Source organism: Lissotriton vulgaris, chromosome 7, assembly GCF_964263255.1.
Source record: "Lissotriton vulgaris chromosome 7, aLisVul1.2, whole genome shotgun sequence".
Classification (NCBI taxonomy): Eukaryota; Metazoa; Chordata; class Amphibia; order Caudata; family Salamandridae; genus Lissotriton; species Lissotriton vulgaris.
This window is the reverse complement of record NC_141695.1, coordinates 1,742,252,181-1,742,268,250: the sequence shown is the minus strand read 5'-3', so window position 1 is coordinate 1,742,268,250 and position 16,070 is coordinate 1,742,252,181. Positions and strand designations below refer to the sequence as shown.

Sequence of the window (16,070 nt, the reverse complement as noted above, 5' to 3'; positions counted from 1 at the left end):
TGCGGCTTCAAGCTGCACCCGCGGCAATGTTAAAAATGCACGCATTGCATTTGCATGCAGAAAGAGGCAGGCACTGCGCGGTGCCTGACGCTTTCTGCATGCAAATGCAGGGGGGTACCATAGGTACCCCCCATGTGCACCCCCCACCCCCCTTCACCTAGGGGGCCCGCAACGGGCCCCCGCAGTGAAGTTCCGTATGCTTTTCCACGGCGAAAAACCGCCGTTTGAAAGCATAATTTACTGGCCATCCTAATATGGTGGACGGTGTCTGGAAGACACCCTCACCATATTAGAGCTTTTCCGCCGCGGTTGTAAGCCGACCGCGGCGGAAAAGCTGCGAACGGAAACCAGGACTCACCAGCCATCCTAATGTGGAGGTGGGTCTTTGGTCAGTCCGCTACGGTTTTTCCGCATCCTCGGGGCTGGCGGTGGCTTCCGCCGGCCCCGAGGATGCGGAAAAAACGCAATCCTAATGACCCCCATGGTTCTGGGAAAATGCTTCAACTTTGCATGAACACACAGCTTTTGTAACTTTACCAAGAAGAGTACAGAAAAAGGAAAATAAATGCACTGTAAGTTGATTATATTGATTTTGCATTAGAGTTTGATTGAGTAGCTAGAAGGTCGGTCTGGGTCAATATTGTTCTCAAGTTTCTCCTACCACTTTAAATACAAGAAGTATCAACTAAGCATGGGCGAATTTTGCGAATCTCGCGTTCGCGAATTTTGCGGATTTGCGAACTCGCAATCCGCAAAATCCGCGAATTCTCGCGAATTTGCGGATTTTTTTTTTTTTTGTGTTTGCCACTCTCTGTCACCACTGCCACTCTCTGACTACTCATGCCACCCTCTGGCCCACCCATGCCACCCTCTGTTTCATCACAGCACCCTCTGGTTGTCCAGTCAGTGTACATTATTGTGGCAAAGCAAAGCACACCTTCCCTGCCTCAAGTGACCTGAATTAATTTGGGGCTGATTAATGTGTCACAGAATATTTTTTTAGCTGGCACCTGCTTCCTTAGTGCTTCCTGATTAGTGATCTTTTGCACTTGCTAAGTGCTTTCATTGTTGCAAAATTAGTTACAACACCTGCCCTGCCCCAACTGACAATAATGAATTAGGGGCTGATTAATGGATTTGAACTTCCAGCCTGGCTCCTGCTTGTCTCCCTTAGCTGTAATTCAGGACCTTTGGGGCATATGTGTAACTATTCTGAGGTTCAGAGCAGGGTCACATAATAGTTGCAACTGGAAACTGAACTCTGGAGGGGCCCCTCAGGAAGCACTACAGGAAATGGCTACTAATGATGAGCCTGAACTTTTGAACCTGGTAAGTAGTTTCAGTTTTGCTAAGATCGTATTTCTGCAATTTAGCGCTTATTCGCGGGGCGCGAAGTTGTACTGGGAAGCCGCGAACTCACGCGAACAGTGCGAGCAAGCCATAAAATCCGCTGCTCGCGGATTTGCGGATTTTGCGGGAGATTCGCGAATCTCGCGGATTGCGAATTTACCGAAAATCCGCAAAATCCGCTAGCGAAACGGATTTTCCGCCCATGCTTAGTATCAACATTTGGACTCCTCATAAATACTTTTGGAAATAATGGGGCGTATTTACAATGAAGGTGGCGGAGTGCGGCGTTAAGCCAAGGAGACAAATGCTGAGCTCCATCACTTTCAAAATGTAGGAATGCACCGTATTCACAAGAATGCGGTGCATTCCTGCGTTTCTCCCTGCGCTGGCGCAGACTTAGCTGCCTAGCACCAACGCAGGCACCCTTGCACCGGAGTGCAAGGGTGTCCATGTTGAGGGAATGATTATTTATGTTTAGGGAGGTGTCCCTTCCTGCACATAAACAATTATCAATGGTGATTTGTAACTTCTATGTGTGCTGCATTGTGCAGCACACATAGAAATTACAAATTCTCATTTTTTAAATGATGATTTATGTGCAGGAAGGTACAGCTTCCTGCACATAAACAATCATTCATGGCAATTTGCTGTTTCTATGTGTGCTGCACAATGCAGCACACATAGAAACCGCAAAAATAAAGCATTTATCTTCAATTCACCATGTTAAGACCAGGTTTTTGCCACAAGAATGTAAAAAAAGTATGTTCCTGTGGTGAAAGGGGCTTGTAGAGATGCCCCAATATTTATCAATCTAAGATTGAAGCAGTATTGTGTACCGTACTATCCATGTGGATTACATCTCTAGACTTGTATTTTCTGATTATATGGTCTTTTATTTAGAAGACTTCGACTGGCTTAAGGACGGGCTTGCACAAAACACATTAATCCAAGACAAAAACCATGGAGCATATTGACAAGCCCCTATCGCCACTAGAAGGTCACTTTTTTGATGTTTCTGTGGCTCTAGGGGCTTCACCTTATTCACAAGATGGCTTAACGCCGTCTTGTATGTATTGCACCCTTTCACGCTATACTTAACGTACAAGGAGTGGGCAATGGGTGTAGCGGTGGGTGTTCTGCCGCAACACCAATTGATTTTGACACTGCCCCATATTTACAAGGGTGGCGTGAATATGGGGCAGCGCCAACATTAACACCAGAGAAAACCTGGTCTTAACATGGCGAAATGCTTTTTTTCTCCTTGTTTATGGTGCAAGGATGCCTGCGTTGGAGACTAGGCAGCTAAATTTAGCACCAGCACAGGGATAACCTCAGGGGTGCACCGCGTACTTGTGAATATGGCGCTTGCCTGTGTTTCAAAAGTGATGGAGTGCAGCGTTAGCCTTCTTGGCTTGACGCCACCCTCCGCCACTTTCATTGTAAATATGCCCCCTTGTCTTTTAGAAACGTTCACCAGATTCAAGGTGGGCATCAATATCATGGGTCGTGGAGGATATACATATGTGGCAGCTGCATCGATAAAGTCCATCTTGGCTATTTTTTGTGAAATCAAGGAATTGGTCAACTGAGGTAATGAGGAGGAATCTATGGAGATTTCATTGATCATAAAGTTTCTTCCCCTTTCTACCTTAAAATATAATATACTGTGATAAGGTATTACCAACATTAAATTATAGTGCTCAAATACCATAAAAATAGATTATTGTGCTCAGTTATGACCTACATTAAACTATTGTGCTCCAATTTAGTTTACCATCTGTAACGCGCTGTTAGGAAGAATAGAATTAGTCCTAAACAGTGATATGGGGCTCAGGAGGTTAATGCCAATGGAGATTTGACTAAACCCTTTGCCATGCACAGTTCCTTTTATGCAAAATAAGGGTGGAGGGTGCTATGCCATTTCAATATTTCACAAGGAATCCATATTACAGGTGATGCAAATTAAAACTGACCATATAAAGCATTGCATACGTTTTGGACAAATTATATAACTTTGGTCACGAGAGAGACGTGAATTTATGAACATCTAGTTCAAAAGGCTTGTAGAAATAGTAGCCCACAATTGAGCTATTCAGGTGGTTCTCAAATTCCATTAGTAAAACCTGCAATTGTAAGATTGTATTTATCAGGTAAAGAATACACGGATCTATCCACCACTGAAAAGCAGAGTTTTTTTTATTAAGAGGAGGAAGAAGGTTTATGAATATTACTGCTGAGTGATTCCAATGTGATCCGTAGGAGAGTAAATGATGTTGAAATATTTTTTAAAACATTGTAATTGAAAGGCGGTCTCCTGTCGTAGTATAATTTAATATGAATGTGAGTCGTAAGATGGTTTTTGGTGGGTCGCGAAAGTCCAAGCAATCAATCATGATGCCTTTAAATTCAGTGTTTATCTTGTCACATTTGTGGTGCTTAAATGAGATAGAGGCTAAATGCCAGGCTAGATCTTCTGACAAGCAGTTGCTTATATTCTTTTAACATGGGATTTGTGTTTACTTTTCTTTCTTTGAATGCAAAATGAGGAGTGTTTAAAAGAATTTATATTACAATCTTAGGATGTCGTATTTTTTGAAACACACAACAAACTGTAAATACCTGTAAATTAACTGCATGCATTTAGCAGCCAGGAAAGTAAAACTGAAGTGCGCAGGAAACAGAGATTTTTATAGGAACAAAAGAAATAAAGTCACCTTATTGATGATGCACAATTGATAAATATTCAAAGAAACCTAAATTCTACACATTATCTTTTGTGGGCAATATAGACTCATCAGTAAAACTGTATGCCTGTGCAAAGTTAGTGGCCATTTTAATGGAAAATGTGCTGTGTGTAAATGACAGTGCGATACCAAATAATACTTTAGTTGCATTAAAAAAATCACCCTTATATCCATTGAAGGTAGGTGAGTCATGAACTTTTTTAGTTCTAAAAAGTAGGTCGTGGTCCTCAAAAGTTTGGGCACCACTGGTTTGGATGTTTTTTGTAAACTAAAATTAAAAAAAATATATAGACTTGTGTTTTATTCTGAAGTTTTCCAGGTAGCTGCTAATCTGAGACACCTGAAACACAATTAAAAGATTTCTGCTATACCTTCTTTACACACAAAGTACGCACCTTTGTTCAACAGTCTGTTAAGTGGCTCTATCAGGGGTGTCTTGTGTTGGGTACGGCAACTGATCATATGTCCCTTCATTGTTCAAAAGTAACCCCATACTCACCAAAGTGTACTTACCAAGTAATGAAAGTTCACTTCCTTGCTCTCTCCCAGGCCCTCAGAGGACAGGATGTAGTGCACAGTGATGTTCTGTGTGTGGCTGGGCTCCAAAGTGTCATAGATGGGTTGAATCTGCACGTAACTGTTGCTTTTAGAATAAAAGTAGTTTGCCCGGTGAGTGTCGCCATTGTAAGAAGGGAAGCTCCATCCTGAATCTCTGCAGTGGGTTGTGTCTTTGTAAGAAACCTGACAAAATGGAAACCAAAACAGCATTAATAGTGATAAAGTTGTACAACTGCGTAGAGCTGTCCTGATAGATACTGTGCCAAATAGGTGGTATTTCCAGAAATATCCACAATCTCCAGATTACATTTGGAATAACAAAGAGCAACTGGCTACTGCAAATGACAAAAGGCTGAGCTCAGAAACAATGGTTTGTGAAGAGAAGGAAGCAATGGGCAAAATTAAGTCATTATTTCAGTACTCTTTTAGCACACTCGTAAATAGCTTTAATAACCCCAAGACATTAGGGCAAGAAATCCCGCCCTCTGTAACATCATTGCAGACTTCTTCGAGCAAAAAGTACTGTGCCTCACGATGGATTTTGCAGTCCCTGTCATAGAGTCAGGAGAAGGTAGCTGTATGGAGAACGGTCCTGTGAACCAGTTGGCGATTTTTCGGCCAATCAGTTTGGAGGAGTCTCATCGGGCAATACTAGCGACTAAATCAGGGTCACCGTTTGATCCCTGCCCCTCTGCGCTCTTACACTTGATCGTTGATGTTGTCAACCCTGCGATTAATGAAATTGTAAATACATCACAGGCCACAGCCAAAATCCCCTCAGAATGGAAATTAGCGGCAGTTAAACCGCTGCAGAAAAAACAGTTGTCGGACCCCACCACTTTATCCAATCTCCGACCAATCTCACTACTCCCAGTATTGTGTAATATTACAGAGTCTTTCGTAAATAAACAAATTACCAAGTTCCTTGAGGATAGCGAGGCTTGGCACCCTAATCAATCAGGCTTTAGAGCCCAGCACTCTACTGAGTCAGCGCTCCTGTTTACCACCGATACTATTCGTATGGCCCTGGACCAGGGTAAGAAGGCTGTCCTAATCTTATTAGATCTGTCGGCAGCCTTCAACACGGTCTCACATGCCATCTTGATTGACCGGCTAGCAACATCTGGCATTATTGGTAAGGTCCTGGAATGGATCAAGAACTTTTTGAGTGGCAGGAGACAAGTGGTCAACCTGGGTGATTTCTGTTCAAAGGAAAAATCACTTACGACGGGAGTACCACAAGGGTCTAGTCTGAGTCCGACATTGTTCAATGTGTACACCACCCCTCTGATCAGGTTGATATCATCATTCGGTATTGACGTAGTCGCATATGCCGATGATACTCAACTGATCCTGGTCCTTGATAAAGATACTCAGGACTGGGAAGAAAACCTGAAATGTTGCCTGATGGCTACATTCAATTGGATGGGGAAGAACCATTTGAAATGTAACACGGGCAAGACAGAGATCATGCCAATGGGTCCACAAAACGATTTTGCCCCCAAACTGTGGTGGCCGGAGAAGGCAGAGATATCGCCTCATACCACCAATTCGGCCCGTAATTTGGGGATCAATTTTGATACCGCCCTGTCTTTCAAGCAACAGGCACTGACAGTAGCAGGGACCTGCTTCGGTATCATCAAGGGACTAAGGAAGTTTTTTGATCTACTTCCTTTGGCGGCTAGGAAAACGGTAACGGTTGACCTTGAAACATCAAGGATAGACTACTGTAACAGCCAATACGCAGGGACCAATAAACTTGTCACTCACAAACTTCAGATGGTGCAATACGCAGCAGCTAGGATGGTGTTGAAATGGCCTAAGAGATCATCAGCATCTGCCGCATTAAATACCTTGCACTGGCTACCGATAATCAAAAGGGTCCTGTTGAAGATCCTGATTATCACCTTTAGAGCCGTCCACTCCCAAGGGCCGAAGTACCTAAGGGGAAAATTCTCTAGGTATTATCCTACGCGTACCTTGCGGTCCTCAAATGCTAATCTGCTGTCTGTTCCAGCCTTCAGACTTAGCAGAAGAGGAGGTAAATCACTACCAGCTCTAGGGTCAAAAGCCTGGAACACTCTTCCCCCTCACCTTCGGGCACTAGAGCGGGAAGTAGAATTCCGAAAGGCTTTGAAAACTTGGATCTTTTACTTACAGGACACCCGCGCTAGAGCACTAGTGTGATAGCTGGACTATCTACCATAAGCAATCTGACCGTGGTATAGATCTTTTGGTCAACAGTGGCGCATAGATGCTCCTTGGAGCGACAGCTGCGCGGTACAAATGCACCATTACATTACATTACATTACATTACAAACAATGTGATATGTCTTTAGCTTCCAGCTGCATGCCTTAAGCTGAGGGGTTTCCATTAATATTAAGAGTTCCCTCTGAGGAGCTCCTTGGATAAATGTAATGGCAGCTCCAGAACAGTATTGACATAAAAGAACATAATAAACAGTAAGAGGATAATCATAAGATCAGGTAGAAAGGGGTATAACAAACAATGCACACTATCATAGTTAAGCCACTGCTTAATAATACCCACACATTAATGCAGGCCCAAAAGAAATGTAGGCAGGGATCTTAGATGCATCTATTTTGCACGTCCCAGATTCTGCAGGGGGATAGGAAAGGTCTCCCTCCATTGATCAACAGCAATGCCTGAGGACCCATGTTGATGCTGACTAGCACAAATCTGGCTTGAATCCCACATAGAAGACCTAAATGGCATGAATGCACCTTGAATGGTGTGGATTTACTCTAATGACAGTTACGGGTAGTCATGGGTGAAGCTATTGACATTCTCTTGATGTGAACCTATTTAACTAATAAGGGGGGTCCTGACTAGTCGAGTTGCGGAGCAGTTTGAGGCTTACCCTTCGAGTGGCCAAAGGAGCAGGAGCCACGAGGACCTTGGAGCCAGCAGCACACCCTTGGACCAGCGCCGTCAGCACCTCATTGCCGCCAGTCGTGCCGCCGCTTCAGGACTACAGTTCCTGTGAGCCTTTGCGGCGGCGCATTCCCTGACGCGCTCAACGCGACAGGAGGGGCTTCAAAGGAAGCGAGCCCTCGGCGGAGCGGGGGGGTCCTGTCTAGTCGAGTTGCGGAGCAGTTTGAGGCTTACCCTTCGAGTGGCCAAAGGAGCAGGAGCCACGAGGACCTTGGAGCCAGCTGCACACCCTTGGACCAGCGCCGTCAGCACCTCATTGCCGCCAGTCGCGCCGCCGCTTCGGGACTACAGTTCCTGTGAGCCTTTGCGGCGGCGCGTTCCCTGACGCGCTCAACGCGACAGGAGGGGCTTCAAAGGAAGCGAGCCCTCGGCGGAGCGGGGGGGTCCTGACTAGTCGAGTTGCGGAGCAGTTTGAGGCTTACCCTTCGAGTGGCCAAAGGAGCAGGAGCCACGAGGACCTTGGAGCCAGCAGCACACCCTTGGACCAGCGCCGTCAGCACCTCATTGCCGCCAGTCGCGCCGCCGCTTCGGGACTACAGTTCCCGTAAGCCTTTGCGGCAGCGCGTTCCCTGACGCGCTCAACGCGACAGGAGGGGCTTCAAAGGAAGCGAGCCCTCGGCGGAGCGGGGGGGTCCTGACTAGTCGAGTTGCGGAGCAGTTTGAGGCTTACCCTTCGAGTGGCCAAAGGAGCAGGAGCCACGAGGACCTTGGAGCCAGCAGCACACCCTTGGACCAGCGCCGTCAGCACCTCATTGCCGCCAGTCGCGCCGCCGCTTCGGGACTACAGTTCCCGTGAGCCTTTGCGGCGGCGCGTTCCCTGACGCGCTCAACGCGACAGGAGGGGCTTCAAAGGAAGCGAGCCCTCGGCGGAGCGGGGGGGTCCTGACTAGTCGAGTTGCGGAGCAGTTTGAGGCTTACCCTTCGAGTGGCCAAAGGAGCAGGAGCCACGAGGACCTTGGAGCCAGCAGCACACCCTTGGACCAGCGCCGTCAGCACCTCATTGCCGCCAGTCGCGCCGCCGCTTCGGGACTACAGTTCCCGTGAGCCTTTGCGGCGGCGCATTCCCTGACGCGCTCAACGCGACAGGAGGGGCTTCAAAGGAAGCGAGCCCTCGACGGAGCGGGGGGGTCCTGACTAGTCGAGTTGCGGAGCAGTTTGAGGCTTACCCTTCGAGTGGCCAAAGGAGCAGGAGCCACGAGGACCTTGGAGCCAGCAGCACACCCTTGGACCAGCGCCGTCAGCACCTCATTGCCGCCAGTCGCGCCGCCGCTTCGGGACTACAGTTCCCGTGAGCCTTTGCGGCGGCGCGTTCCCTGACACGCTCAACGCGACAGGAGGGGCTTCAAAGGAAGCGAGCCCTCGGCGGAGCGGGGGGTCCTGACTAGTCGAGTTGCGGAGCAGTTTGAGGCCTACCCTTCGAGTGGCCAAAGGAGCAGGAGCCACGAGGACCTTGGAGCCAGCAGCACACCCTTGGACCAGCGCCGTCAGCACCTCATTGCCGCCAGTCGCGCCGCCGCTTCGGGACTACAGTTCCCGTGAGCCTTTGCGGCGGCGCGTTCCCTGACGCGCTCAACGCGACAGGAGGGGCTTCAAAGGAAGCGAGCCCTCGGCGGAGCGGGGGGGTCCCGACTAGTCGAGTTTCGGAGCAGTTTGAGGCTTACCCTTCGAGTGGCCAAAGGAGCAGGAGCCACGAGGACCTTGGAGCCAGCAGCACACCCTTGGACCAGCGCCGTCAGCACCTCATTGCCGCCAGTCGCACCGCCGCTTCGGGACTACAGTTCCCGTGAGCTTTTGCGGCGGCGCGTTCCCTGACGCGCTCAACGCGACAGGAGGGGCTTCAAAGGAAGCGAGCCCTCGGCGGAACGGGGGGGTCCTGACTAGTCGAGTTGCGGAGCAGTTTGAGGCTTACCCTTTGAGTGGCCAAAGGAGCAGGAGCCACGAGGACCTTGGAGCCAGCAGCACACCCTTGGACCAGCGCCGTCAGCACCTCATTGCCGCCAGTCGTGCCGCCGCTTCGGGACTACAGTTCCCATGAGCCTTTGCGGCGGCGCGTTCCCTGACGCGCTCAACGCGACAGGAGGGGCTTCAAAGGAAGCGAGCCCTCGGCGGAGCGGGGGGGTCCTGACTAGTCAAGTTGCGGAGCAGTTTGAGGCTTACCCTTCGAGTGGCCAAAGGAGCAGGAGCCACGAGGACCTTGGAGCCAGCAGCACACCCTTGGACCAGCGCCGTCAGCACCTCATTGCCGCCAGTTGCGCCGCCGCTTCGGGACTACAGTTCCCGTGAGCCTTTGCGGCGGCGCATTCCCTGACGCGCTCAACGCGACAGGAGGGGCTTCAAAGGAAGCGAGCCCTCGGCGGAGCGGGGGGGTCCTGACTAGTCGAGTTGCGGAGCAGTTTGAGGCTTACCCTTCGAGTGGCCAAAGGAGCAGGAGCCACGAGGACCTTGGAGCCAGCAGCACACCCTTGGACCAGCGCCGTCAGCACCTCATTGCCGCCAGTCGCGCCGCCGCTTCGGGACTACAGTTCCCGTGAGCCTTTGCGGCGGCGCGTTCCCTGACACGCTCAACGCGACAGGAGGGGCTTCAAAGGAAGCGAGCCCTCGGCGGAGCGGGGGGTCCTGACTAGTCGAGTTGCGGAGCAGTTTGAGGCCTACCCTTCGAGTGGCCAAAGGAGCAGGAGCCACGAGGACCTTGGAGCCAGCAGCACACCCTTGGACCAGCGCCGTCAGCACCTCATTGCCGCCAGTCGCGCCGCCGCTTCGGGACTACAGTTCCCGTGAGCCTTTGCGGCGGCGCGTTCCCTGACGCGCTCAACGCGACAGGAGGGGCTTCAAAGGAAGCGAGCCCTCGGCGGAGCGGGGGGGTCCCGACTAGTCGAGTTTCGGAGCAGTTTGAGGCTTACCCTTCGAGTGGCCAAAGGAGCAGGAGCCACGAGGACCTTGGAGCCAGCAGCACACCCTTGGACCAGCGCCGTCAGCACCTCATTGCCGCCAGTCGCGCCGCCGCTTCGGGACTACAGTTCCCGTGAGCTTTTGCGGCGGCGCGTTCCCTGACGCGCTCAACGCGACAGGAGGGGCTTCAAAGGAAGCGAGCCCTCGGCAGAACGGGGGGGTCCTGACTAGTCGAGTTGCGGAGCAGTTTGAGGCTTACCCTTTGAGTGGCCAAAGGAGCAGGAGCCACGAGGACCTTGGAGCCAGCAGCACACCCTTGGACCAGCGCCGTCAGCACCTCATTGCCGCCAGTCGTGCCGCCGCTTCGGGACTACAGTTCCCATGAGCCTTTGCGGCGGCGCGTTCCCTGACGCGCTCAACGCGAAAGGAGGGGCTTCAAAGGAAGCGAGCCCTCGGCGGAGCGGGGGGGTCCTGACTAGTCAAGTTGCGGAGCAGTTTGAGGCTTACCCTTCGAGTGGCCAAAGGAGCAGGAGCCACGAGGACCTTGGAGCCAGCAGCACACCCTTGGACCAGCGCCGTCAGCACCTCATTGCCGCCAGTCGCGCCGTCGCTTCGGGACTACAGTTCCCGTGAGCCTTTGCGGCGGCGCGTTCCCTGACGCGCTCAATGCGACAGGAGGGGCTTCAAAGGAAGCGAGCCCTCCGCGTCGCGGGACGCCCGGGGCGAAGCCCGGGCAAAGGGCGGGCTCTCTGTGGCCCTCAGAGGCCTGAGAAGGCCAGGCGAGGCCATCCCCCTGTTGTCCACTGCTTGGTATCAACAAGGTATCGTACAAAGTTGACTATATCTCATCGCATAGCTGTTATTCGCCCATCGTACTTGACCCCTACCCTGTTACACCGCTCATCCATTCTGCCTATTCGCTATAGCCTGTAGGCAACATGGGGAAGAAACGGGCACCTGTTGCTACTGAGTCACTCAATACCATGGACTCCTATGTCATACAAAAGGTCAGTAAGATCATTAATGAGAGAAGGCAATCCTTAGGCTTGAGCCAATCCCCAGTCCTGGCACCAGAAAGCCCGTCCTCAAGCGCCTCAAGCGCACCAATCACAGCGACGTTGGATATACCGCTAGAGTTTCCCTCAATAAGTAGATCAGATCTTATCCCACAAGATCATGTCAGCGAGGAAGAAGATTCTGACGTTTTAGTAGATCTGTCTGTTGACACTGGTCCTGACTCTAATCTCCGGATAGTTACAGTGGAAGATGCTTTATCACCGGAGCAGCCCGCACCAAGGGCTGTGAGATCTTGTAGAAAATCTCAGTCAAAGCGGGGGGGGGAAACAACAAGGTAGGAAAAAGCTGGCCACCCCACCCCCAAGACTTAACGTGAAAAAAGTTGGAGTTTGACGTTGAAGAGGAGTCAAGACGCATTATTGATGATGATCTATTTAATCGGATACAAGAAATGATTGACATTAAGATCAGGACAATCATTAAGCCTTTGATCGGGAAACTGGACAAATTAACATCAGAGGTCAAAAAGGTGGGTGGAGTACATAGTAAGTTGGTCGAAGAGGTAGAGAATTTATCCTCTCTTGTTACAAAATTGGTGCCCACAGATGCGGAGGTCATATCAACTGTGAACGCATCACAGACCACCCTACAAGAGCAGCCACTACCATCTCCATTAATATCGGCACCCAGACAGGAAGCAGCGGTAGGAGTCTTTCCCACCACAACAACCGCCGCCACAGCAGGATCAAAACAAGAAGATGACTCAGCCCAATTCATTCTGGAAGCCTCCCCGGTAGTGCTTGTACTAGCAAATGTCCCTGTTTTATCACAAGATAAAATAGAATCTAAACAGGGTCTGAAAGATAAAGCGCTACATTGGCTCACTACTAATATGCATATGGCACAGCAAGGGTTGGATAGTTTAGCAGGGGATATTGTCATGACCAGGAGGGTACCCTGGATTGGGAATAAGCCCAAAAAATTTAAGGGGGACTGCGTAATCATGAACTTTGCTAACGCGGACGTCCTCCCAAACATTCTGACCAATATCTTCCCACCCCAACCACGTAGCGGTTCCATAATCCCCCTCACCCTAAAATTTTTCTTTAGCGAGACCCAGCTCGCCACTTTCTTTAACACCCCTAAAGCCAAGAGAACTACCAATGCCACCAGCTGGGAAGGGGGTATTAGACCTCGATACCCTAACGACCGTTTCCAGCCCATGTCTAACCTTGAGTCTGGAAGATTTAACTACCCGCAAGAGCTAAATATCAGGCCTGCTATGCCATATGATCCAGTTACAAATGGATGGGGTCCTGGCTTCCCGAGTCATGATTTTATTGGCCGGAGAAATAGGTTTGTGCCACGGATGAGAAATGACCAGTTCTTGTTTCACCCAAACACGCCACAACCAATGTGGAATACGTCAGTTATAGGTCAAGGTCAGGTAGCCACTCCCTTTGACTGGGGAGGCGGAATGGGGAATAGGTACGGCCCTCTGTCCGACCTAAACAACTGCGATTGACTTAAGCTTGGAACTGACTCAGAAAGTGAGGCTAGAAACATGCCATCATTAAATACTGGTCAATATTATACTGGTGAAGATCACAGCGAGTCTTTTTTTAGAGAAGCTTCAGAAAACAATGAGTCGCGAGTGTGCGACCCCCCCCTGTCATCACATCAGACGGAGGCCTGTGAAAAGCTGAGCCTGAATACAGAGCTTATACAGAGCCTTCTTGAAGTGGAAACAAGCGAGGGGGCTTTATCCTCACGAACAGCTGAAGGGTGCTTGGTGGGAGTAAAAGAGCTTAGGACACCAACTGATCCATGTAAAATCATAAGTTGGAATATAGCAGGCTCAAATGCAAAACGCCAGGACAACGCTTGTTCGAGCTTCGTCTCAAACCATCACATTATCGCTTTGCAAGAAACGTGGGACACATCCGCCAATTTTTGGTGGGACGGATTCAACAGTTTCACTAAACCCGCTGTCCCCAGTCGTATGGGAAGAGCCAAAGGTGGCCTGGTAACCATGTTTTCTTTAGATTTGAAAGGTAGCTATAGGCAGATCAATACTGACTCCGTCAACATTTTAATAGTTGAAAGGGTGATAAACAACAATAGTAGGACCATTTACGTAAATTTTTATAATTCTGGGAATAGCGAACATAGAGGTCGCAATGTTGCTAACCTAGACAGCATTTTAAACACAGTATTCCAGAATATCAAGTTTGCTTTTGAGTTAATATTATTAGGTGATTTTAACATTCATTTATGCAACTTAGCCTGTAAGGGAAGTAGTGACAATGACAATGAGGATGATGAGGAGGCCCCCTTGGGACCCCACTTTGAACATTCCACAGAGGGGTACGAGTTAGAAGAATTTCTTGCTAACTACGACTTGTATGAACCTGACAGGGGCCCGAGGGTGCCAACTTTTACTGGCACCCAACATGGATCAGTAATAGACTACATCTTTGTCTCACAAGGCATTTTAAACCGGACTATGGATTATCGCACAGTTACAATACCGTATAGCGACCATAATCCTGTTTTACTTGAAGTAGCCTGGGGAGCCCAGATGGGCGCACCGCCAATAACGTTAAAACCTGTACATCCCCTGAGGCCCTCCGATCAAGATAGACGTTTGAAATGGGCTAAAGTGATCCCGGAGAACTTTTACGAAAAAAATTTCCCTAAAATAAAAGATAAGGTGGATATTTGTAAAAAAATCGGTGCCCAAGGTAAAGAAGTAATAGCGGCGTATGAGGCAATATGTGGACAGGTGGCGAAGGACCTTTTAGCCAAACCAAAAAAAGGAACTCCTGGGAAAAAGCGCTAGTTTGACTCTGCATGTTCAAAAGCCCATAGAGCACTGCTGGTAGCCTTAAAATCCTCCCCTAGGGTCGGAGATGACATCGCTAGATTAAGGAAAAATTATAAGGCAGCCATAAAGAATCGTAAGGACATCATTAAGCGTGAATCATGGGAAAATCTCCTCTCAGCGGCAGTGTTGAAGGACAGCAGGAGATTTTGAAAGATTATCAAACAGCCCCTATTTTCCGATGATAAAAATGATCCCATGGACTGCGTGATCACCGACGAAAAATGGCTGCATCATTTTAAAAATGTTTATGAGGGTGAGGATAAAGGAACTAAAGATGCCCTATTGCCCATAGTAGCCGTTCACCCTATCATTTTTAACCCTGAAGAAGTGGAAAAAGCATTACTAGCTACAACAAGACATAAGGCACCTGGCCCTGACGGCGTCCCTGCTGACTTCTTTATGTACTCACCTAAAATGTGGGCGGAGGTCCTGTCAAATGTGTTTAATGCAGTTAACGATAACCAAGCACCGAGTTCATGGGCCACATCCACCATCGTCCCTATTTTTAAAAATAAAGGCCAGCGGGATGATCCCGCTTGCTATAGGCCTATATCTCTTCTGGACTCAACCATAAAAATTCTGGGTAGAGTACTTTTGGCCAGACTGAGGGAGAACGTTGAGAGCTGTGGTGGGTTGTCTGAACTACAATATGGATTCAGAGAAAGAAAAGGGACTATCGAACAATGCATAAACCTGCACCTACTCATCTCTAAATATACCGTGGCCAAGGAGGGTTCTGTGTTTCTTGCATTCATGGACCTCTCTTCGGCCTTCGACCTGGTTAATAGGACAAAACTGTGGTTGATCTTGCTTGAGATGGGTATCGATGAGTCGTTGGTTGTGTTCATGGCCACCCTGCATCAGGAGCTCTTCGCAGCTGTCCGAGTAACAAATGATGGTAGACGTACCCCTTTGTTTAAATCCTTAAAGGGGGTACGGCAAGGCTGCATCTTAGCCCCCTTACTGTTCACCATTTATATCAATGGACTGGGCGGTCACCTGCGGGGTCTGGAAGCTGATGTTCCGTATGCAGGAGGTGTCAAAATACCGGCACTCCTGTATGCGGACGACGCAGTGTTGATAGCCCGCACTTGGGTAGGCCTACAGCATCTCCTGGACGCCTTTGGTTCTTTCATGGAGAATCTGGACCTCAAGGTAAATGCCTCCAAATCACACACGATGGTAATGGGGCGTGAGTGTAACAAAAAAAGACATAAATCATTTTTTTGTAGGGGGGTCCCTGTCTCAAATGTAACCACATTTCCCTATTTGGGTGTAATGTTCGACCAAAAAGGATCTTGGGGCCCTCAGATAAGAGCAAAGAGGTTGGCAGTAATAAGATCGTCCTCAGCAGTACTGGGTTTTGCTGGTAAGCTAGGGGCTAGGCCCATGGAAGCTCTTTTAAAAATCTATATGAGTAAACCGGTGGCCATAGCGTCATATGGCTCCCCTTTGTGGGGGTATGTAAATCTTGACCCAATCCAGAGAGCAGAGAATAGATTCATCAGATCCCTGCTCTCTGTACCACAGTCAACCCCAACGTACTCTATTCACAAAGAGGTGGGCATAGCCTATCTGTCAGATACCTTGAGCCTGGCACCGTTGATTCTGTGGTTGAAAATGTGGACGAACGAAGATCTCCCCTTGAACCACAAAATTCTGCTCGAC

At 49.2% G+C, this 16,070-nt stretch overlaps 1 protein-coding gene across 2 annotated transcripts in view; it reads right to left on the bottom strand.

The window, feature by feature from the left end:
• LOC147706549 (alpha-2-macroglobulin-like) overlaps nucleotides 1-16,070 on the bottom strand; it is a 163,197-nt gene that overhangs the window by 64,069 nt on the left and 83,058 nt on the right. For both annotated transcript variants that reach the window (XM_086933016.1, XM_086933014.1), the window contains one exon: nucleotides 4,608-4,835. In XM_086933016.1, coding sequence (XP_086789142.1) covers nucleotides 4,608-4,835 — 228 coding nt within the window. The remainder of the gene's footprint in view (nucleotides 1-4,607; nucleotides 4,836-16,070) is intronic.